The sequence below is a fragment of the Hemitrygon akajei genome, chromosome 31, assembly GCF_048418815.1.
Source record: "Hemitrygon akajei chromosome 31, sHemAka1.3, whole genome shotgun sequence".
In the NCBI taxonomy this organism is placed as follows: domain Eukaryota; kingdom Metazoa; phylum Chordata; class Chondrichthyes; order Myliobatiformes; family Dasyatidae; genus Hemitrygon; species Hemitrygon akajei.
The window spans coordinates 3,714,701-3,739,545 of NC_133154.1; the positions used below are offsets into that span (position 1 = coordinate 3,714,701).

A 24,845-nucleotide genomic window follows, 5' to 3' on the forward strand; every position below is an offset into this window, starting at 1 on the left:
GGCCCTGTTCCTATTGAATCTGCTTTCACCAGGACTGAGAGAGCATCTTAATTTCTTACCAATAGTCCCCATCACTGATAGCAATAGTTTAATCCTTGTGCACTGATAGTATCAGCCATGTTATTAATTGTATAATTGTCCTGGCATCTCCCAAAGATTGCCCACCCATCGTAACCCTACCCACGTATACTGGCATCTCCCAGACCTTCCCCACCCATCACAACTCTTCCCCAAACTCCTGGCATCTCCCAGACTTACTCAGCCATCCCAACACCTCCTAATGTGTTCTTGCATCTCCTAGACTTAGTCCATTGTCCCAACCCCTCCCTATGTGTCCTGGCATCTCCCAACCCTTACTGACCCATCCCAACCCCTCTCTACCTGTCCTGGCATCTCCCAACCCTTACTGACCCATCCCAACCCCTCTCTACCTGTCCTGGCATCTCCCAACCCTTACTGACCCATCCCAACCCCTCCCTATGTGTCCTGGCATCTCCCAACCCTTACTGACCCATCCCAACCCCTCTCTACCTGTCCTGGCATCTCCCAACCCTTACTGACCCATCCCAACCCCTCCCTACCTGTCCTGGCATCTCCCAACCCTTACTGACCCATCCCAACCCCTCTCTACCTGTCCTGGCATCTCCCAACCCTTACTGACCCATCCCAACCCCTCCCTACCTGTCCTGGCATCTCCCAACCTTCACCCACCCATCACAACCCTTCCGCACGTGTCCTAGCATCTCCTAGACCTTATGCATCCATCCTGACCCCTCCCTACATGTCCTGGCATCTCCCAGATTTACCAACCCATCCCAACCTCTCTCTACATGTCCTGGCATCTCCTAGCCCTTAGCCACCCGTCATAAACCCTCCCTTCCTGTCCAGACACTACACCTCCATCCATCAGTGTTCTCTCAGGCAGTGCATTGTAAAGATTAACTTTATTTGTCACATTTACATCAGAACATCAAATGTGCAATGAAATGGATCATTGTGCCAATGACCACCGTAGTCAGAGTGTTGCATTGGCTCTGGCACAACATAGCATGCCCACAACCCACAACTAACCCGTTTGGAGCTTCAGGTGTAAAATGGGGTGTGCTGGGATGGGAGAAGGTCCAGAAGAAGTTCATGAGAATAAGATAAGATAACATAAGAAATAGGAGTAGGGGTCGGCCATCCGGCCCATCGAGCCTGCTCCGCCATCCAATAAGATCATAGCTGCTCTGACCATGGACTCATCTCCACCTACCTGCCCATATCCCTTAAATCTCCTACTGTGCAAAAATGATTCCGGGAATGAATGAGTTAACACATGAGGATGTTTAATGACCCTGGGCCTGCACTCGCTGGAGTTTAGAAAAATGGGGAAGGGATCTCTTTGAACCTGGTGAATATTGAAAGGCTAGATAGAGAAGATGTTTCCAAGCATGGGGGAGTCTAGGACCAGAGGGCACAGCCTCAGAATAGACAATGTTTAGTTAGAACAGAGATGAGGAGGGATTTCTTAGGCCAGAGGATGGTGAAGCTGTGGAATTCGTTACCGCAGAGGTCGAGTCATTGGGTGTATTTAAAGCAGAGGCTGATAGGTTCTTTATTAGTAAGGACATCAGCGGTCACAGGGAGAAGGCGGGAGAATGGGCTTGAGAGGGATAATAAATTGGCCATGAGGGAATGCTGGAGACTTTTCGATATTCAGTGGGTTTCAGTGAGGTCCCCCCCCGCCCGCCCCCGATTCTCCTAAACTCCAGAGAGTCAAAAACTCCACAAACATTAACCCCTTCATTCCCAGAATCATTCTCATGAGCCTCCCCTGGACCTTCTCCAATGACAGCACATTCTTTCGTAGATAAGGGGCCCAAAACTGCTGACAATATTCCAAATGCTGTCTGACCACTGCCTTATAAAGCCTCAGCAGTACATCCTCGCTTTTCCATTCTGGTCATCTCACAACGAATGCTAACATTTCATTTGCCTTCCTTACAACTTCTCGACTTGCAAATTAACCTTTAGGGAATCTTACACGAGGACTCCCAGGTCCCTTTGCACCTCTGATTTGCTTCCTGTTTAGAAAATAATCTATGCCTTTATTCCTTCAACCAAAATGCATGATCATACACTTCCCTACACCGTATTCCAGCTGCCAGTGCTGACAGCTCATTCAGGTGAAGAGTCCCAACCTGAAACACAGGATCACCTCGAGGAAGCTGCATGACCTGCTGAGCTCCTCTTTGCATCCATCTCTCTCGTGGAAGTACTCCCTTCCCTCTCGTATGAAGAACTATGAGAGAGAGTCCGGCACAGAGACACTCCATGGGCTGCTACCTCACAGTTCAGGGAGGGGAGTGTTGGTGAAGACTGGGAAGTAACAGCAGCATTCCCCTCCTATGTTAACCCTTCCATTCCTGGAATCTTTTTGATTTGTATTTGTGCAGTTTGTCTGTGTTTCAACATTGGTTGCTTGTCCATCTTTGCTGTCATAAAGTCATTGAAAAGTACGGCACAGAACAGGCCCTTTGGCCCATCTATTCTGTGCTGAACCATTTAAACTGCTTACTCCCATTGACCTGCAACGGGACCATCGCCCTCCATACCCCGACCGTCCATGTACCTATCCAAACTTCCCTTAAACGTTAAAATCGAGCTCGTCTTGCACTGGAAGATCGTTCCGCATTCTCTTGACCCTCTGAGTGAGGAGGTTTCCCCTCATATTCCCTTTAAACTTTTCACCTCTCACCCTTAACCCATGACCTCTCGTTGTAGTCCCACCCAAGCTCCGCGGAAAAAGCCTGCTTGGAATGTGTCTGGTATCTCATTGAGTCACTGATCTACTATGAATGCCCGCAAGAAAATGAATCTCAGGACATTTGTCTCTGGTGACATACACTTAAATTGAACGCAGCCTTTCATACCTGTTCGCACCATTTTGATGAGTTTGGATGTGATCTTCTGCCTCAGCCCCATTCCCTGCCCCATCCCAGGACCCTCAGCCTCAGGGCTTCCCAGTGAGGGCACAATCTCCCCAGGGAAGGAATTCCAAAGTTCCACAACCCTCGGACTGAAGAAACTTTCCTTGTCTCAGTCCAAAGTGCCGGTCACCTTTGTGCTGAGACCTTGACCCTCGATTCCAAAGTCTCCAGCAGTTCAGCTTCGCCTTGGGGAGCCCAGTCTTTGACTGGAACACCACCCACCCAACAGCCACTGGGGGGGGGGGGGATCTCGTAGGAGCCTATCAAATATTGAAAGACCTAGATAGAGTGGATGTTTCCTATAAAGGAGGAGTCTAGGGCTGGAAGGCATGGCTTCAGAATAGAGGGGCATTCCTTTCCATCAGATGAGAATTTCCTTAGCTAGCGGGTGGAGTTCATTGTCACAGATGGCTGTAGAGGCCAATTCACTGAGTACATTTAAAGCAGAGATTGATTAGTCAGGGCGTTCAAGGTTATGGGGAGAAGGCAGAAAAGTGGATTTGCGAGGGATAGTAAATGGAAAGGCGGAGCAGACTGGACGGGCCGAACGGCCCAGTTCTACTCCCATGTCTTCACATGAAGGGGAATTGAGGGTGACATCTCCCTTTTGCGGGGAATTACCTACCAGCTGGAACTCCGACCTCTTCCTATAGGCCTCTTTGATACTTTCATCATCCCAGAGGGCTCTGACGGCCGGGAGAACGCTTTGGAAATGTCCCTCCACTCCAACGCTACTGCTCTCGAAAGCTGCCAGGAAGAGCCCGTGTTTCTCATTCCCGCAGTTCTCCCAAGGAAGTCCCAACTTCTCCCTGGCGTTCACCAGGACCCGCATCCCACTGACGATATTCCCGTAAATTGTATCCCGGAATTCTTTTAGGGTGTCCCTGTCGAATTCCTTCCCGTGGATGATCCGCATCTGCTTCAGGAAGGTGCTCTTCCCACTCTCGCCCGCTCCCAGCAGAAGAATCTTCACCATTCTCCTCATGTGCGGCCTCTCCCTCGCCAACATCTGGTCGATCCCTTTACTCCTTCTTCGCATCTCCAACTCGTCCCCGGAGGCGAAGCAACTCGGCAGGCAGTTGTGTTTCCAAGTACCCTCCGGCCCGGCCATCGCGCCCGGGGCGGGGGCAGGCAAGAGAGAAAAAAACTTTTGGAAAAGTTGCTACAGCTTTTTGCCTCAACTTTCTGACGCTTCGCTGCGGCGGAACTGACAATGAGACTGGAAATTAATCAGCTCGCATCATCTTGTCAGTCTAACCTGGGTATTACAACTCGGATTTGTCGTCTTTTTCTAATGTAACGTCCCGTGTAAGTGATGGTGAGGATATGACATTGAGAGGGCCGGAGTTAAGCAGCTGCTCTCTGTCTGACTGTCCGTCTCCCTCTCCCTGTCCGTCTCTCTCTCTCTCTCTCTCTCTCTCTCTCCACCGTCCCCACTGCAACCCCAGGCACCAACTTCCTCCAGCGCTAACCCGCTTCAGCAACTCTCCCGCCGCATCTTCCTGGACAAATGCGGATTTTACACCCTGTCAAACAAAACACTTCCTTCATCATCTCAGCCTCCGGGATATTGGCGGGCGGGAAGTTCGGAAAATCAACATAAGGGTAAGGCTACTGGGAGTCTGGAAAGAGTTGCTCAAGGAGAGAGGGAGGGAGGGGCAGAGGGAAGGGAAGGGAGGGAGACGAGAAAGAGGAGAGAGAGAGAGGGGGGAGAAAGAGGAGAGAGAGGAGAGAGGGAAGCGGAGGAAAGGGGAGAGAAAGAGGGTGGGAGGAGGGAGAGGGAGAGGTAAAGGAGAGAGAGAGAGAGAGGGAGACCAGAAAACGAGAGGCAGAGAGGAGAGACAGAGGTAGAGTCAGTAAGAGAGAGAGGGAGAGGGAGACAGAGAGAGATACGCAGAGAGGGGCAAAGAGAGAGAGAAAGGAAGAGAAAGAGGGAGTGAGAGAGAGAGAGAGAACCAGAGTACACTTACAGGGTGGTGTCAGTGATAAGAGGTATCAACGGAGAGGTTGTGGGGTGGGGTTTAGTCTGTGTGAAAGTGTGGGAGAGACAGAAGCCCCTCACCACATGTTCCCTACAGGAACACAGAAAGTGCAGTCAGGGGGTTCTCCCTAAACCGGGCAGCTTCCCGCCCGTGTTGCTCGTTTTCCATCATCCTCTGAACATTTGGAATGGTGCAGTGGGACATCAGTGTGATGATAGATGAGGCAGTCGGGATGGTTCGAGTGCCAGGGTAGAGAGTAGAGCCCTGGACTCCCGAGTCTCAAGACCTTCATATGTCGGCAGGGAAACATAAAACAAAGTGCAAGATTATTTAATGTCATTTCCTGCACACAAATGAAAAGGAGAATGAAAAAACTTGCCACTCTGGACCTAATGAAGCACAAAAACACATTAAGATAAAGAACAGCATGATAAAAACACAATAAACATAAATACATAAGATGTTGACAGATTGATTGTACATCCATAAAGTGATGCTAGGCACGGGAGTGTCTGGGCAGAAGGTAACTGACAGGAAATAATAAAATGAGCAACACACACAAGATGCTGGAGGAACTCAGCAGGCCAGGCAGCAACATGGAAAAGAGTTCAGTCGACGTTTTGCACCAGGACCCTTTAGCAGGACAGTGAGTTCTGCCTGAGACATCGACTATACTTTTTTCCACAGACACTGTCAGGCCTGCTGAGCTCCTCCAGCATTTTGTGTGCGTTGCTTGGATTTCCAGCTTCTGCAGATTTTCTCTTGTTAACGGTGAAGAAATGGTGGTTGGGGGTGTGGTGGACAACATTCCTCTACTTTTTTAGCAGCTGCGTGGACCAACCATTGCTCTGACCAGGAAGTTTTTACACAGCCTGAAAACTGTGCGGCACTTGAATAAAACACGATGTAAAAGAAAATTCCAACTGCGTGGCAACAAAGGCTATGTGCGTGGGAGCATTTCAGTTACCGCGTGGCCGGGCAGCTACAGAGAGGGATCAGTGGCGGTGAGGGTGGAGGTGTTGTCTTTGTACATCACAGTTACTTTTACATGGTGTTTCATAGGATATCTTTTACAGTTATTCTGGTTTTTTTTGTTTTGACTGTGTATCGATGGCATAGGGACCGGGTCTTTGAGTGAGGAACAACCCGATATTTGGGCAATTTAGGCACAGGGCCAGATGGATCGAAAAGGTAGGGTGTCAGGACTGGAGGTGATGGCTGGCCCAGATCTGCTTTTGCTGCTCTGCGATGTTTGCTCTGCTCTTCGCTACACTGAAGCCGAGGCTGTGGGCCCACTCTGGGCCCTGTGTCTGCGAGCTCCGCTGCGTGATGAACTGAGGCCGAGGCTGTGGGCCCACTCTGGGCCCTGTGTCTGCGAGCTCCGCTGCGTGATGAACTGAGGCCGAGGCTGTGGGCCCACTCTGGGCCCTGTGTCTGCGAGCTCCGCTGCGTGATGAACTGAGGCCGAGGCTGTGGGCCCACTCTGGGCCCTGTGTCTGCGAGCTCCGCTGCGTGATGAACTGAGGCCGAGGCTGTGGGCCCACTCTGGGCCCTGTGTCTGCGAGCTCCGCTGCGTGATGAACTGAGGCTGAGGCTGTGGGCCCACTCTGGGCCCTGTGTCTGCGAGCTCCGCTGCGTGATGAACTGAGGCCGAGGCTGTGGGCCCACTCTGGGCCCTGTGTCTGCGAGCTCCGCTGCGTGATGAACTGAGGCCGAGGCTGTGGGCCCACTCTGGGCCCTGTGTCTGCGAGCTCCGCTGCGTGATGAACTGAGGCCGAGGCTGTGGGCCCACTCTGGGCCCTGTGTCTGCGAGCTCCGCTGCGTGATGAACTGAGGCCGAGGCTGTGGGCCCACTCTGGGCCCTGTGTCTGCGAGCTCCGCTGCGTGATGAACTGAGGCCGAGGCTGTGGGCCCACTCTGGGCCCTGTGTCTGCGAGCTCCGCTGCGTGATGAACTGAGGCCGAGGCTGTGGGCCCACTCTGGGCCCTGTGTCTGCGAGCTCCGCTGCGTGATGAACTGAGGCCGAGGCTGTGGGCCCACTCTGGGCCCTGTGTCTGCGAGCTCCGCTGCGTGATGAACTGAGGCCGAGGCTCCGGGCCCACTCTGGGCCCTGTGTCTGCGAGCTCCGCTGCGTGATGAACTGAGGCCGAGGCTGTGGGCCCACTCTGGGCCCTGTGTCTGCGAGCTCCGCTGCGTGATGAACTGAGGCCGAGGCTCCGGGCCCACTCTGGGCCCTGTGTCTGCGAGCTCCGCTGCGTGATGAACTGAGGCCGAGGCTCCGGGCCCACTCTGGGCCTTGTGTCTGCGAGCTCCGCTGCGTGATGAACTGAGGCCGAGGCTCCGGGCCCACTCTGGGCCTTGTGTCTGTGAGCTCCGCTGTGTGATGAACTGAGGCCGAGGCTCCGGGCCTCGTGTCTACGGACTCACTTTCGTTCTGAATGCTGTTTGCTTGTTTTAATTGTTTGCATGACTTGTTTGTGTGTCTTGGAGGAAGTCATATCTTGTTCACCCACATGTTTCACTCGCTGGTGGTTCAGGGGATGGAACGCGAAGTGTAAAGGGAGACGATAAGCACAAGTTCCTGTTGTAGGCTCCCTACTGCTAGAACGTCTGCCTTGAGATACAAGGGCCAAAAATTATACCATATAAAAACATAAAAGATTACAGTACCGTGCAAAAATCTTAGGCACATATATAGTTAGGGTGCCTAAGACAGTACTGTATATTGGTTAAAGTAGGAAGGTGGTTAAGGGTACTTAGCTTTGTATTGGCTCAGTGGCATTTAGTGTTACTTGGCAACTGGAAAGACGTAAAATGCAATACTGTGCAAAAGAGGAATAGTGAGATAGTGTTCATGAAGCGTTTAGAAATCTGATGGCAAAAGGGAAGAAGCTGTTCCTAAAGTGTGCATTATTATTAAATTAAAGCACCAAGCAAAATTGAAATCATCGAGGCGAGTGTGGAAGGCAAGCGAGTGTTCTGTGCCATCTACCAGCCTCTCGCTTGCCACTGCCGGAGGAAGGTGTTTTTTTTTCTCTCTCTCTCTCTCCCCCCCCATCTCTCTCTCTCTCCCTCTTGCTCCTGATGCCAAAGGAAGGTGTCTGTGTGTGACTCTCTCTCTCTCTCTCTCCCCCCCCCCTCACTCCTGCTGCTGGAGGAAGGTGTTTGTGTGTGACAGTCTCCCTCTCTCTCTCTCTCTCTTCTCTCTCTCCCTCTCCTGCTGCTGGAGGAAGGTGTCTGTGTGTGACTCTCTCTCTCTCTCTCTCTCTCTCTCTGCCTCTCCCCCCTCTCACTCCTGCTTCTGGAGGAAGGTGTCTGTGTGTGACTGTCTCTCTCCCCCCCAGTGCTGTTGGAAGACTTGGGTCTTGAGCAAGGTGTAATTGACGTGGTTTGTGGATCGGACTCTGTTGCTCATGTTAGGATGTGTTTCTGGTTTCTGGTCACTGCTTTTTTCGTTGCTATTGGGCGATTTTGAATTGGGGCGCCTTGCAGATAACGAGCACTGAACTGAAACTGAATGTGTCCGGACTCCTTCCATTTTGTGTTTTATTGTCTGTGATTTTTGCTCCTGTTTTTATTGCTGTTTGCACGATTTGAGTCTTTGGTCATCGGTAGGGGGTCGAGGTTTTTCTTTGAACCCGTTCTATAGTTTTCTTTGTTTCATTACTGACTGTGGGAAGGCGAATCTCAGGGTCGTATACTGCATTCGCACTCTGATAATAAATGTACTTTGAATCTTTGTAGAGGCTCATGTCCTATCTAGTGAAGTCAGCTTTGGCAGACTGGGCAGATGAGATCTGGTGGCCAGGAAGGGAGGTTCTGCAAAGCTCCTTGGAGAGTGAAGAGCATGACAAGACATAGAAGAAGTCGAGGATCAATGAGAGATCAACCAGAGTGCAGAAGACAACAAACTGTGCAAATGTAAATATAAATAAATAGCAATAAATAATGAGAGCATGAGACAGTGAGATAAAGAATCCTTAAATTGAGATCATTGGTTGTGGGAACATCTCAAAGATGGGCAAGTGAGGGTAATTATCCCCTTTGGCTTACCAGCCTGATGGTTGAGGGGTGGTAACTGTTCTCGAACCTGGTGGTGTGAGTCCTGAGGTTCCTGTACCTTCTACCTGATGGCAGCAGCGAGAAGAGAGCATGGCCTGGGTGGTGAGGATCTCTGGTGATGGATGCTGCTTTTCCTATGACGGCGTTTCATGTAGATGTGCTCAGTGGTTGGGAGGGCTTTACCCGTGATGTACTGGGCCAAATCCACGACCTTTTGTGGACATTGGTGTTTCCATACCAGGCCGTGATGCAGCCAGTCGATACACTCCGAAGGAGGTACAGGAGCCTCAGGACTCACAGGTTCAGCACAGTTATTACCATCAACCATCAGGCTCCTGAACAAAAGTGGATAACTTCACTCAGCTTCACTCGCCCCTTCACTAAACTGTTCTCACAAGCTATGGACTCACTTTCCCAAGGACCCTTTATCTCATTCTCGATATTTATTGCTTATTTATTAATTATTATTTCTTTTGTTTTTGCTTTCTTTTTACGTTTGCGCAGTTTGTCGTCCTCTGTACATTGGTTGTCTGTCCCGTTGGGTGTGGACTTTCACTGACTCCATTGTTTCTTGTATTTACTGTGAATGCCTGCAAAAAATGAATCTCAGGATTGTACACGGTGACATATAAATACTTTGATAATAAATTTACTTTGAAGTTATGAGAGGAGACAGCACATGTGATGTCTAAGAGATGAGCTAGTGAGGTAAGTAGATCCCTGCCAGTAGTGCGAAGTCAGCATGCATGAGACATCTATTTCTGAGATTACAAATTCACATAAGCTAGCTGCTTCCCGTGTGTACTTCATTCATAACGGTTCTTGCATTCCTTCTTTGGCACAGAGCTCCGTGCTCTAAATTCACCCCTTGGACCACGAGATCGTTAGACATTGGATCAGAACCTGGCCATTCGGCCCATAAAAGTGCTCTGCCTTTCCATCATGGCTGATTTATTATCCCTTTCAAACCCATTCTCCGACTTTCTCCCCACAACATTTGACTAATGAAGAACTTATCAAACTCCGCTCTAAATATGCCCAGTGACGACCTCCACAGTTATCTGTTGCAATGGATTTCACAGATTCACCGCCCTCTGGCTAAAGAAATTCCTCCTCATCTCCATTCTGAAGGGATTTCCGTGTATTCTGAAGCTGTTCCCTCTGGTCCTAGGCTCCCCCAATGTAGAAAACATGCTCTCCACATCCACTTTATCTTGGTGTTTCAATACTCAATAGTTTTCAATGGGATCCCTCCCTCATTCTTCTAAACTCCGGCAAGTACAGATCTGGAGCCATCAAACATTCCCCAATGGCAAACCCAGTCATTCTGGGATCGTTCTCATGAACCTCTCCAATGCCAGCACATCCCTTCTTAGATAAGGGGCCCAAAACTGTTTACAATACTCCAAGTGCGGTCTGACCAATGCCTTAAAAAGTGTCAGCCTGTGCCTTCCCTCTGCCTGTGCGTTTTGGAGGAAATCATATCTTGTTCACCCATATGTTCCACTCGCGGGTGGTTCAGGGGATGGAACGTGGAGAGTAAAGGGAGACGATAAGCACAAGTTCCTCCTGTTGCTCGAACGTCTGCCTGGGAGAGGCAGCTGCCTTGAGATACAAGGGCCTTCACTTGGCAGGAAAGCTGAGACCTCAGCTTTGTCAGGGGCCCTCCTATCCCTCCCAGCTCCTACCATCAGGTGGAAGGTACCACAGTATAAGAACAAGGACTGTCAAGCTGTCCCCCAGACCGCGAGACTCCTGAACACCCTGCTACCAGCCAGTTCGCGTTCAGCGGCAGGAGCATTGTACTGTTGAATATTTCACTGCGTGTCCTGCATGCACTTTATGTCAACTTGTAATCTACTGAATGCACTTTTGTCTGTTGATATTATTTTATTTTTAAAACTTTATTTAGAGATACAGAGAAGAACAGGCTGCTTTTGGCCCAATGAGCCATACTGCCCGCTTAGTTAACCCTAGCCTAATCACAGAACAATTTACAATCACCAATTAACCTACCAACACCTCAGTCTTTGGATTGTAGGCGGAAACCGGAGCACTTGGAAGAAACCCACATGGTTGACTGGGAGAATGTGGAAACTACTTACAGAAGGTGTTGGGATTGCATTCCGATCTCTGGAATGCCCCAAGCTTAACCGCTGTCTTGCTAACCGTAATGACACTGTGGCGTGTGTGATATACGTACTGGGTTTTGCGCCGTTTAGCTGAATACGGCTGAATGACAATACACTTGAACTGGAAAGCCGGTGTATTTCAGTGTTGGAGTTGCTCTATGGCCTCCCCAGGCCGGTCAGGAAGCAGATCTGTCAAGCTAGGTAGCTGCGGAGTCCTGTGACCCAGTGACAGAGGTTCTGTGGGCTTGTGAGGGAAGAGTTCTTGTGGGCCAGTCACAGAAATGACAGCGTGCCCGTGCTAGTGGAAATCTGACGGCCCGCAGTGGAGCTTCCTGAGCCTGTGAGAGTGTTCAGAAGCCCAGACACAGAGACACACAGACAAAATGGCCACTAAGAGAGGAGCAGCCCTCTAGTCCGGTGGCGGAGGAGATCTGTGGTCCTAGAACAGAGGCACACACACACACACACACACACACACACACACTCACACTCACACACTCACACACTCACACACTCACACACACACACACACACACACACGCACAAACACACACGCACGCACACACACACACACACGCACAAACACACACACACACACACACACACACACACACACACACACACACACACACACACACACACACACACACACACACACACACACACACACACACCCCAGTCTCCAAGCCTCGGCCATTGGGCTCTGATTTCCAGATTTCCAAGTGACCTTCATGCTTTGACCTTCGGTATCGATCCCTGGACCGGCCGAGCGTGGGACCCCGAGCTCCAGGCTCTCCAAATCACCAGCCCTCGTGCCTCCTGCTCCTGCCCCTGCCCCGAGATAACAGACACCGACACGTTGGCACCACAGCTAAAGAACCCACTCACGTTCTCCGCCAGAACTCACTTGTGAATGGCCCCCACCACTGCAGGGAACTTCCGTGATCGGATCCCTGCAGAGTACCTTTGGGATTGTAGGAAATTTGAGATATCCACTCCTGCCTCTGCTGTGTGGTTACTGAACATCCTAAACTCCAAGGCAAAACCACACAGGGAAAACACAACCTCCCCATGAGGTCTGCGGCAATCAGTCAGCCTTACTGGAAGAACTCAGCGGGTCGAGCAGCACCTGTTTGAAAAAATCAACTTTTGATGTGCATCCTGCTTGCACGGAGGGGAGAAAACTCAAAAATCGGAAGTGCAAAGGGACTTGGGAGCCCTCGTGCAGGATTCCCTAAAGGGTAATTTGCTGGTTGAGTTGATGGTGAGAAAGGCAAATGCAATGTTAGCACTCATTTCGAGAGGACTGGAACATGAAAGCAAGGATGTAATGTTGAGGCTTTATAAAGCCCTGGTGAGGCCTCACCTGGAATATTGTGAGAAAGGGTGTGCTGGCATCGGAGAGGGTTCAGGGGAGGTTCACAAAGAATGATTCTGGCTAACGTATGTGGAGTGTTTGATGGCTCTGGGCCTGTGCTGACTGGAGTTTAGAAGAATGAAGGGGGAGTCTCATTGAAAGCGATCGCATATTGAAAGGCCTGGACAGAGTGGACATGGAAAGGATGCTTCCTGTAGTGGGCGAGTCTAGGACCGGTATGCACAACCTCAGAACGGAGGGACAGCCCTTTAGAACAGGGATGAGGAGGAATTTCTTCAGCCAGAGGCCTCATTCTGCTCTCATGTTTTATGGTTTTGTGGACGTTTTGCAGGGTTTTGGTCTGGTACCTCAGTAATTCCTTTCCTCCCACAGATGCTGCTCGACCCCTTGCATATCTCCGACAGTTTGTTCATGGTTCCAGTTTGCAGTATCTACTCTTGTGTCTGTCTATGACTACAGCTTGTAGAAAACCATTTACCCCTGTAGGTAATCAACTAATGAAGTGTATGGGGTGTCCAGGGAGGGGTGGCACCCCCGGTGAAGGGGCCTGTCGTGCCCATTCCGGGGCAGCTCATTCAGCTCTTCCCTCACCTGTGACTCCAAGTAGCTGATTGTGGCAACGGCGGCCGCAGCCCAGCACACTGCTTCAAATGGCGGGTTAAACCGGGTGAGGGTAGCCGGTGGCCTCATACCCCGGTGGGGCAGGGACACGCCTGTCCTAGCACGTGAAGTCAGCTCTGACGGATCAAACGGCCAGGAAGGCGGTTCCGCAACGCTCCGTGGAGTGGGAGAGGTCATGGTGACCCACTGGAACCAAGAAAGACCCCAGTTGTGACGACCACTCATACCCCTGGACCCGGGCTTCCGAGCTCGAGAGGGGGGAACTGCCCCAGTCAATGGCCTTTCCACTTTAAAAATCTCCCACACAGGTTTCCTGTCATCGCAGGACATAATGGACAACCACCAATCAAATAATAACACTGGTAATATAATTAGATTTGATAAATACTTGAATAGAATCAAAAATAAGATGTATTTACAATATATTAAAAAAACCTGTCTTTAAAACTTTCTTCCAGTTCATGTCTTCCTCTCACAGACTTATGCAGACATTTTCCACTAAAGATCTACACTCATCATAGAAATTGCTTTGGGCCTGTCTAGAGCATTGAATTCAGTTCTAGTTGCCCCGTGATAGGAAGGAGGTGGAGACTTTGGAGGAGGGGCAGAAGAGGTTTACCAGGATGCCGCCTGGATTAGAGGGGGCACGTACTGTGTTGTTTTCTCCGGAGTCGTGGAGGCTGAGGGGCGATCTGAGAGAAGTTTATAAGGTTTTGAGAGGCAGAGATAGAATAGAGAGCTGGTACCTTGTACCCAGGGTTGAAATGTCTAATATTGAAGAGCGTGCGCTTACGGTGAGAGGAGTAAGTTCAAAGGAGATGTGTGGCTCAAGTTATTTATACAGAGAGTGGTGTAGGCAAGTAAGATGGAGGCATTTAGAGAAGCACTGGAATGTACCCTCCCCTCCTCACTCTGACCTTTTACACCTCGCCTGCCTGTTACTCCCCCCAGGCCCCCTCCTCCTTCCCTTTCTCCTATCATCTACTATTATTCCTTCTTCTCCAGCCCTGGTTTCACCTATCACTTTCTATCTAGCCTCCTTTCCCTCCCCACACCATTGTATTCTCTTTCCCCCTCATTTCCGGTCCTGGCGAAGGGTCTCGGCCTGAAACGTCGACTGTTTGCTCTTCTCCGCAGACTCTGCCTGTCCAGCCGAGTTTGTGTGTTTCCAGCGTCCTCGTGTTTATTATCAGCTCCTCTCTCCTGCTTGTCGGTATCCCGAACTGCTTTTGAACTAAAGTTATCAGTAACTTTGAAATATTATTTAACAAAGAAAAATAAACTGTTAAGAGTTCAACACAAAGCAAGATGCCGTAGAAGGTGGAAATCGGAAAGAGAAGGAGAAAACTCTCCAAGTGCTGGGCGGGTTGGGAGAAGGTGCCTACGTATGACGCGCCACGTTCAATGGAAAGGGTCCGTGGAGAGTGAGACTAGGAGCTACTTCCCCTCTCTCGATGAGGAGAGGGTGAGTGAGTGAGGGGCTTTTCTCTTTGGAATAAAGGAGGATGAGGGGTGACTTGATAGAGGCATGTAAGATGATAAGGGGCACAGATCGAGTGGACAAAGAGACTCTTTCCCTGGTGAAAATGGCTAATACAAGGGGTCATAACTTTACTGTGTTTGAGGAAACTGTAAGGGGGGTAGTCTATTTTTTAGACAGAATGGTGTATGCTGCCAGGGGTGGTGGGAGAGGCAAATATATTAAGAGACTCTTAGATAGGCACATAAATCGAGGACTACATGGGAGAGAAGGGTCAAGTTAAAAGTAGGTTTAAACTTGGAGTAGGTTAAAAGCTCCACATAACATTGTGGGCTGAATGGCCTGTATTACTGTACTACGTTCTATGCATTAACCATTCCACTCTGGAACTAACTAGTCACTACAGTTACACAACACTGTGACTACTTCGCATCAAAATGGACAATCTTTTTGCTCTAATTGTGTTGTTTCTGTAAAAGCTGTGTATAAATTATTTTTAATTTATGTCTTTCTTCTCAATGCTGCCTGCGATGCTGCGGCGAGTGCGTTTTCACTGTGCACACGCGTACTTGTGCGGACGACAATAAACTTGACTTTGACTTTGAAACTGAATATTTAAGGTCAAAGATATTTAAATGGAACTGGGTAAACATTAAGAGAGAAAATAACTTTCCAGATGCGATAAAGAGAGGGGGAGGAGCAAATGAAAGGGGAGGTGTTAGTTAGGAATATAGAACACAGAACAGCTCAGTACAGGCTCTTCAGCCCACGATGTTGTGCTGACCTTTCAACGTACTCTAAGATAAATCTAATCCTTCCCTCCCACATAGCCCTCCATCTTTCAATTCTCTATACGTTTCTTAAATGGAAGGAGAGACTCCATAAAAGGATAAAAAGGGACGGCAGTTCAAGGGAAAGGGGCTGGAAATTGGAGCTGGAGAAACAAAAGGTCACAGTGTTAGAGAATAGTCAGGCCATTCAGCCTGTTCAATCTATACTGACTCAATTGAAGAATAATCCAGTTGGTTTGGCTCTCCTATCCTCTCATAGCCCTGCAAATCCTTCCTAACCAGCTCCCTTCTGGTGTGACTGACTCACCCTCTACATCTCCACGCTCCTCATCCAGCTGCCCAGTCCTGCTTCTCTGGCATCGTGGAGAAGGATTGAGATCAGTGTATCAGATGCCATCTTGCTGTAGCCACCAGCATATATCTACCAGTTGGTAACTTGTAGTTTTCTGCTTTCTGTTTGGACCTGTGCCTAGAGGAGAGTGACTGGGTTTCAATGTCATTGGACATCGGACAGGAGATACCTTGCTGGGCTGGATTCCCACATCTGTTCCCACCAGAGCCACAGTCCTTCCATGCCGTATCATGGACCGAGGCTCGGCTGGCTGATGAGCTTTAGTTCTGCTCGATCCAGACGAGTTTTGTCTGCTCCTGCAAGATGCTCTGCTTCACGGCTTTGGCCAGCTCATTGACGTTGCCCCAGGTGCTGGGCTCCACCGTGGCTGAGAGGCAGGGCACAGACTCCAGGTGTTTCTGCTCAACCCGGTAGAGTTTCAGGAATTCCTCGTCGCTGCTGCAGGACTTGGGAACCAGTTTCCTGCAGTGAGAGATAAACCAAGGTTTCAAACACTCTCTGCAACATCTAGTTTTCTCAATGAACACCTAACCTTCTGCCAACAGTCTCCCCTCTCCACCAACAGTCCATCACCTTCTAACAACAGTCTGTCTACTTCCTCCACAAAATCTACCTGCATCTGCCACCAATTTAACCCTTCCCAAACCATTTACGTCCTCTCCAACTATCTACTCCCTTCTCAAAGGTCTACCCCTTCTGTCAAGACTCTACTGCTCTTTGCCAATTCGATCTCTCTCTAACCCCCATCCAATACCACTCCTCTGAATGTATTTTCATCTGCTGCCTTCCAGGCTGACGGACAAGAGGCGGAGGCAGGGAGAGGGGTGAACTGGAAGTATCCAGGTGAGGCAGAGCTCAGCTCAGGAGGGTGGGACAATGTCAAGTGTCGAGTGTCAACCTCACCGTCCTGGGTCCAACGGATGGGCGGATGGGTAGCTGGACTGGCGGATTTACAGCTTCTCATCAAGACCCAGTCACGTCAGCCACTCGAGTAGATAACACACTCTACCACCAGCCTGAGAACTAAAGCTCTGCTCCGGATCGTGAGAGCGCCACGGAAGTGTAGCGGTTAGCGCGACGCTGTTACAGCTGGAGTTCAGAGTTCAATCCCGGTGACCTCCGTAAGGAGTCTCTGTACGTCCTCGCCATGGAATGTGTGGATTTTACCTGCAGTCTAAGGCCGTACTGGTTAGCGGGTCAATTGATCATTGGTCCTGTGATTAGGTTAGGGGTGAATCAGGGGTTGTTGAAGGTTGCTGGGTGGTTTGGTTCGTTGGGTAGGAAAGGCCCATTCCACGCAGCATCTCTAATTAAAATAAAATGAGAATAAAGAAACTCCAACGTGACTGCTGGATGTTTAGAGTCGTATAGACAGACCTCAGGAAAACAGACCCTTCACCACATCCGATGTGCCAACTGTCAAACACCAAATTCAACACCAATCCCTAAAAACGTAAGATATCGCAGCAGAATTTGGCCATTTGGCCCATCAAGTCTGCTCTGCCATTTCATCATGGACGATCCATATCCCTCTCAGCTCCGATATCCTTCTTCTCCTCTTACCCCTTCATGCCCTGACTGATCAAGAATCTATCAACTTCTGCCACGGCCACCTGTGGCAGAGAATTCCACAGATTCACCACTCTCTGTGTGAAGAAGTTTCTCCTCATCTCGGTCCTAAAAGGTTTCCCCATTATCCTTAAACTGTGACCCCTCGTTCTGGTCTTCCCCAACATCGGAAACAATCTTCCTGCATCTAGCCTGTCCAATCCCTTTAGAATTTTGTATGTTTCAATAAGATCCCCCCTCAATCTTCTAAATTCCAGTGAGTATAAGCCTAGTCGATCCAGTCTTTCTTCATATGAAAGTCCTGCCATCCCAGGAATCAATCTGGTGAACCTTCTCTGTACTCCCTCTATGGCAAGAATGTCTTTCTTCAGATTAGGGGACCAAAACTGTACACAATACTCTAGGTGCAGTCTCACCAAGGCCTTGTACAACTGCAGTAGAACCTCCCTGCTCCTGTACTCAAATCCTTTTGCTATGAATGCCAACATACCATTTGCCTTTTTCACCGCCTGCTGTACCTGCATGCCCACCTTCAATGACTGGTGTAAAATGACACCCAGGTCTCGTTGCATCTCCCCTTTTCCTAATCGGCCACCGTTCAGATAATAATCTGTTTCCCTGTTCTTGCAACCAAAGTTACCTCACATTTATCCACATTAAATTGCATCTGCCATGAACTTGCCCACTCAGTATCCTTATACAAATTGGAACCAGGGCACGAGTATGAAAAGAGTGAGTCCTCTCCACATTCATTCTATTGAGGCCTTGCAACATTCAATAGGTTTTAATGCATCCCATTGAATTCACCCCACGTTCCCTTCAATTCCCCTGAGATTCCTACCCTTACCTACACCCAAGGGTCTGTTTACAGCAGCCTCTGACCTAACCAGTTGATCTTTGAGATATGGAATGAAAAAGGAGCACCCTGGAAAAACCCATGTGGTCACAGGGAGAACGTGCAAACTCCACACAGCCATCACCCGAGGCCGTGATTGAACCTGTCTCTCTGGAGAGGCGAGGTTATGATTGAACCTGGTTCTCTGGAGAGGCGAGTTTATGATTGAACCTGTCTCTCTGGAGAGGCAAGTTTATGATTGAACCTGTCTCACTGGAGAGGGGAGTTTATGATTGAACCTGTCTCACTGGAGAGGCGAGTTTATGATTGAACCTGTCTCTCTGGAGAGCGGAGTTTATGATTGAACCTGTCTCACTGGAGAGGCGAGGTTATGATTGAACCTGTCCCTCTGGAGAGGCGAGGTTATGATTGAACCTGTCTCGCTGGAGAGGCGAGGTTGTGATTGAACCTGTCTCTCTGGAGAGGCGAGGTTATGATTGAACCTGGTTCTCTGGAGAGGTGAGGTTGTGATTGAACCTGGTTCTCTGGAGAAGTGAGGTTGTGATTGAAACTGGTTCTCTGGAGAGGTGAGGTTGTGATTGAACCTGTCTCTCTGGAGAGGTGAGGTTGTGATTGAACCTGTCTCTCTGGAGAGGTGAGGTTGTGATTGAACCTGTCTCTCTGGAGAGGCGAGTTTATGATTGAACCTGTCTCTCTGGAGAGGTGAGGTTGTGATTGAACCTGTCTCTCTGGAGAGGCAAGTTTATGATTGAACCTGTCTCTCTGGAGAGGGGAGTTTATGATTGAACCTGTCTCACTGGAGAGGCGAGGTTATGATTGAACCTGTCTATCTGGAGAGGGGAGTTTATGATTGAACCTGTCTCACTGGAGAGGCGAGGTTATGATTGAACCTGTCTCTCTGGAGAGGCGAGGTTATGATTGAACCTGTCTCTCTGGAGAGGGGAGTTTATGATTGAACCTGTCTCTCTGGAGAGGGGAGGTTGTGATTGAACCTGTCTCTCTGGAGAGGCGAGGTTGTGATTGAACCTGTCTCTCTGGAGAGGCGAGGTTATGATTGAACCTGTCTCACTGGAGAGACCAGGTTGTGATTGAACCTGTCTCTCTGGAAAGGCGAGGTTGTGATTGAACCTGTCTCTCTGGAGAGGCGAGGTTATGATTGAACCTGTCTCTCTGGAGAGGCGAGGTTGTGATTGAACCTGGTTCTCTGGAGAGGCGAGTTTATGATTGAACCTGTCTCTCTGGAGAGGTGAGATTGTGATTGAACCTGTCTCTCTGGAGAGGGGAGTTTATGATTGAACCTGTCTCTCTGGAGAGGCAAGGTTGTGATTGAACCTGGTTCTCTGGAGAGGCGAGGTTGTGATTGAACCTATCTCTCTGTAGAGGTGAGGTTATGATTGAACCTGTCTCTCTGGAGAGGCGAGGTTGTGATTGAACCTGGTTCTCTGGAGAGGCAAGTTTATGATAGAAACTGTCTCTCTGGAGAGGCAAGGTTGTGATTGAACCTGTCTCTCTGGAGAGGTGAGGTTGTGATTGAACCTGTCTCTCTGGAGAGGTGAGGTTGTGATTGAACCTGGTTCTCTGGAGAGGCGAGGTTATGATTGAACCTGTCTCTCTGGAGAGGCGAGTTTATGATTGAACCTGTCTCTCTGGAGAGGCGAGGTTGTGATTGAACCTGGTTCTCTGGAGAGGCGAGGTTATGATTGAACCTGTCTCTCTGGAGAGGCGAGGTTGTGATTGAACCTGGTTCTCTGGAGAGGCGAGTTTATGATTGAACCTGTCTCTCTGGAGAGGCGAGGTTGTGATTGAACCTGGTTCTCTGGAGAGGTGAGGTTGTGATTGAACCTGTCTCTCTGGAGATGCGAGGTTGTGATTGAACCTGGTTCTCTGGAGAGGTGAGGTTGTGATTGAACCTGGTTCTCTGGAGAAGTGAGGTTGTGATTGAAACTGGTTCTCTGGAGAGGTGAGGTTGTGATTGAACCTGTCTCTCTGGAGAGGCGAGGTTGTGATTGAACCTGTCTCTCTGAAGAGGTGAGGTTGTGATTGAACCTTGTTATCTGGAGAGGCGAGGTTGTGATTGAACCTGTTTCTCTGGAGAGGTGTAGGTTGTCATTGAACCTGTCTCTCTGGAGAGGCGAGGTTGTGATTTAACCTGTCTCTCCGGAGAGGCGAGGTTGTGATTGAACCTGTCTCGCTGGAGAGGGGAGTTTATGATTGAACCTGTCTCTCTGGAGAGGTGAGGTTGTGATTGAACCTGTCTCTCTGGAGAGGCAAGTTTATGATTGAACCTGTCTCTCTGGAGAGGCGAGGTTGTGATTGAAACTGGTTCTCTGGAGAGGTGAGGTTGTGATTGAACCTGTCTCTCTGGAGAGGCGAGGTTATGATTGAACCTGTCTCACTGGAGAGACCAGGTTGTGATTGAACCTGTCTCTCTGGAAAGGCGAGGTTGTGATTGAACCTGTCTCTCTGGAGAGGCGAGGTTATGATTGAACCTGTCTCTCTGGAGAGGCGAGGTTGTGATTGAACCTGGTTCTCTGGAGAGGCGAGTTTATGATTGAACCTGTCTCTCTGGAGAGGTGAGATTGTGATTGAACCTGTCTCTCTGGAGAGGGGAGTTTATGATTGAACCTGTCTCTCTGGAGAGGCAAGGTTGTGATTGAACCTGGTTCTCTGGAGAGGCGAGGTTGTGATTGAACCTATCTCTCTGTAGAGGTGAGGTTATGATTGAACCTGTCTCTCTGGAGAGGCGAGGTTGTGATTGAACCTGGTTCTCTGGAGAGGCAAGTTTATGATAGAAACTGTCTCTCTGGAGAGGCAAGGTTGTGATTGAACCTGTCTCTCTGGAGAGGTGAGGTTGTGATTGAACCTGTCTCTCTGGAGAGGTGAGGTTGTGATTGAACCTGGTTCTCTGGAGAGGCGAGGTTATGATTGAACCTGTCTCTCTGGAGAGGCGAGTTTATGATTGAACCTGTCTCTCTGGAGAGGCGAGGTTGTGATTGAACCTGGTTCTCTGGAGAGGCGAGGTTATGATTGAACCTGTCTCTCTGGAGAGGCGAGGTTGTGATTGAACCTGGTTCTCTGGAGAGGCGAGTTTATGATTGAACCTGTCTCTCTGGAGAGGCGAGGTTGTGATTGAACCTGGTTCTCTGGAGAGGTGAGGTTGTGATTGAACCTGTCTCTCTGGAGATGCGAGGTTGTGATTGAACCTGGTTCTCTGGAGAGGTGAGGTTGTGATTGAACCTGGTTCTCTGGAGAAGTGAGGTTGTGATTGAAACTGGTTCTCTGGAGAGGTGAGGTTGTGATTGAACCTGTCTCTCTGGAGAGGCGAGGTTGTGATTGAACCTGTCTCTCTGGAGAGGCGAGGTTGTGATGGAACCTGTCTCTCTGAAGAGGTGAGGTTGTGATTGAACCTTGTTATCTGGAGAGGCGAGGTTGTGATTGAACCTGTTTCTCTGGAGAGGTGTAGGTTGTCATTGAACCTGTCTCTCTGGAGAGGCGAGGTTGTGATTTAACCTGTCTCTCCGGAGAGGCGAGGTTGTGATTGAACCTGTCTCGCTGGAGAGGGGAGTTTATGATTGAACCTGTCTCTCTGGAGAGGTGAGGTTGTGATTGAACCTGTCTCTCTGGAGAGGCAAGTTTATGATTGAACCTGTCTCTCTGGAGAGGCGAGGTTGTGATTGAAACTGGTTCTCTGGAGAGGTGAGGTTGTGATTGAACCTGTCTCTCTGGAGAGGCGAGGTTGTGATTGAACCTGTCTCTCTGGAGAGGTGAGGTTGTGATTGAACCTGGTTCTCTGGAGAGCCGAGTTTATGATTGAACCTGTCTCTCTGGAGAGGTGAGGTTGTGATTGAACCTGGTTCTCTGGAGAGCCGAGTTTATGATTGAACCTGTCTCTCTGGAGAGGTGAGGTTGTGATGGAACCTGTCTCTCTGGAGAGGTGAGGTTGTGATTGAACCTGTCTCTCTGGAGAGGCGAGGTTGTGATTGAACCTGGTTCTCTGGAGAGGTGAGGTTGTGATTGAACCTGTCTCTCTGGAGAGGCGAGTTTATGATTGAACCTGTCTCTCTGGAGAGGCGAGGTTGTGATTGAACCTGGTTCTCTGGAGAGGCGAGTTTATGATTGAACCTGTCTCTCTGGAGAGGTGAGGTTATGATTGAACCTATCTCTCTGGAGAGGCGAGGTTGTGATTGAACCTGGTTCTCTGGAGAGGCAAGTTTATGATTGAAACTGTCTCTCTGGAGAGGCGAGGTTGTGATTGAACCTGGTTCTCTGGAGAGGTGAGGTTGTGATTGAACCTGGTTCTCTGGAGAAGTGAGGTTGTGATTGAACCTGGTTCTCTGGAGAGGCGAGTTTATGATTGAACCTGTCTCTCTGGAGAGGTGAGGTTGTGATTGAACCTGTCTCTCTGGAGAGGGGAGTTTATGATTGAACCTGTCTCTCTGGAGAGGCGAGGTTGTGATTGAACCTGGTTCTCTGGTGAGGCAAGGTTGTGATTGAAACTATCTCTCTGTAGAGGTGAGGTTATGATTGAACCTGTCTCTCTGGAGAGGCGAGGTTGTGATTGAACCTGGTTCTCTGGAGAGGCAAGTTTATGATTGAAACTGTCTCTCTGGAGAGGCAAGGTTGTGATTGAACCTGTCTCTCTGGAGAGGTGAGGTTGTGATTGAACCTGTCTCTCTGGAGAGGTGAGGTTGTGATTGAACCTGGTTCTCTGGAGAGGCGAGGTTATGATTGAACCTGTCTCTCTGGAGAGGCGAGTTTATGATTGAACCTGTCTCTCTGGAGAGGCGAGGTTGTGATTGAACCTGGTTCTCTGGAGAGGCGAGGTTATGATTGAACCTGTCTCTCTGGAGAGGCGAGGTTGTGATTGAACCTGGTTCTCTGGAGAGGCGAGTTTATGATTGAACCTGTCTCTCTGGAGAGGCGAGGTTGTGATTGAACCTGGTTCTCTGGAGAGGTGAGGTTGTGATTGAACCTGTCTCTCTGGAGAGGCGAGGTTGTGATTGAACCTGGTTCTCTGGAGAGGTGAGGTTGTGATTGAACCTGGTTCTCTGGAGAAGTGAGGTTGTGATTGAAACTGGTTCTCTGGAGAGGTGAGGTTGTGATTGAACCTGTCTCTCTGGAGAGGCGAGGTTGTGATTGAACCTGTCTCTCTGGAGAGGCGAGGTTGTGATGGAACCTGTCTCTCTGAAGAGGTGAGGTTGTGATTGAACCTTGTTATCTGGAGAGGCGAGGTTGTGATTGAACCTGTTTCTCTGGAGAGGTGTAGGTTGTCATTGAACCTGTCTCTCTGGAGAGGCGAGGTTGTGATTTAACCTGTCTCTCCGGAGAGGCGAGGTTGTGATTGAACCTGTCTCGCTGGAGAGGGGAGTTTATGATTGAACCTGTCTCTCTGGAGAGGTGAGGTTGTGATTGAACCTGTCTCTCTGGAGAGGCAAGTTTATGATTGAACCTGTCTCTCTGGAGAGGCGAGGTTGTGATTGAAACTGGTTCTCTGGAGAGGTGAGGTTGTGATTGAACCTGTCTCTCTGGAGAGGCGAGGTTGTGATTGAACCTGGTTCTCTGGAGAGGTGAGGTTGTGATTGAACCTGTCTCTCTGGAGAGGCGAGTTTATGATTGAACCTGTCTCTCTGGAGAGGCGAGGTTGTGATTGAACCTGGTTCTCTGGAGAGTCGAGTTTATGATTGAACCTGTCTCTCTGGAGAGGTGAGGTTATGATTGAACCTGTCTCTCTGGAGAGGCGAGGTTGTGATTGAACCTGGTTCTCTGGAGAGGCAAGTTTATGATTGAAACTGTCTCTCTGGAGAGGCGAGGTTGTGATTGAACCTGGTTCTCTGGAGAGGTGAGGTTGTGATTGAACCTGTCTCTCTGGAGAGGCGAGGTTGTGATTGAACCTGGTTCTCTGGAGAGGTGAGGTTGTGATTGAACCTGGTTCTCTGGAGAAGTGAGGTTGTGATTGAAACTGGTTCTCTGGAGAGGTGAGGTTGTGATTGAACCTGTCTCTCTGGAGCGGGGAGTTTATGATTGAACCTGTCTCTCTGGAGAGGTGAGGTTGTGATTGAACCTGGTTCTCTGGAGAGGCGAGGTTATGATTGAACCTGTCTCTCTGGAGAGGCGAGTTTATGATTGAACCTGTCTCTCTGGAGAGGCGAGGTTGTGATTGAACCTGGTTCTCTGGAGAGGCGAGGTTATGATTGAACCTGTCTCTCTGGAGAGGCGAGGTTGTGATTGAACCTGGTTCTCTGGAGAGGCGAGTTTATGATTGAACCTGTCTCTCTGGAGAGGCGAGGTTGTGATTGAACCTGTCTCTCTGGAGAGGTGAGGTTGTGATGGAACCTGTCTCTCTGGAGAGGTGAGGTTGTGATTGAACCTGTCTCTCTGGAGAGGTGAGGTTGTGATTGAACCTGGTTCTCTGGAGAGGCGAGGTTATGATTGAACCTGTCTCTCTGGAGAGGCGAGTTTATGATTGAACCTGTCTCTCTGGAGAGGCGAGGTTGTGATTGAACCTGGTTCTCTGGAGAGGCGAGGTTATGATTGAACCTGTCTCTCTGGAGAGGCGAGGTTGTGATTGAACCTGGTTCTCTGGAGAGGCGAGTTTATGATTGAACCTGTCTCTCTGGAGAGGCGAGGTTGTGATTGAACCTGGTTCTCTG

The 24,845-nt window shown here is 49.6% G+C and overlaps 2 protein-coding genes across 6 annotated transcripts in view; both read right to left on the reverse strand.

Moving 5' to 3' along the window:
* The window catches only part of LOC140719317 (guanine nucleotide-binding protein subunit alpha-12-like), a 30,619-nt gene extending 26,031 nt beyond the window's left edge, over positions 1–4,588 (reverse strand). The window contains exon 1 of the mRNA XM_073033866.1: positions 3,598–4,588. Within this exon, the coding sequence (XP_072889967.1) occupies positions 3,598–4,083 (486 nt within the window). The 5' untranslated portion in view covers positions 4,084–4,588. The remainder of the gene's footprint in view (positions 1–3,597) is intronic.
* Positions 4,589–13,498: 8,910 nt separating this feature from the next.
* LOC140719394 (caspase recruitment domain-containing protein 11-like) overlaps positions 13,499–24,845 on the reverse strand; it is a 76,049-nt gene continuing 64,702 nt past the window's right edge. For all 5 annotated transcript variants that reach the window (XM_073034013.1, XM_073034016.1, XM_073034015.1 and 2 more), the window contains one exon: positions 13,499–16,232. In XM_073034013.1, the coding sequence (XP_072890114.1) occupies positions 16,031–16,232 (202 nt within the window). In that variant the 3' untranslated portion in view covers positions 13,499–16,030. The remainder of the gene's footprint in view (positions 16,233–24,845) is intronic.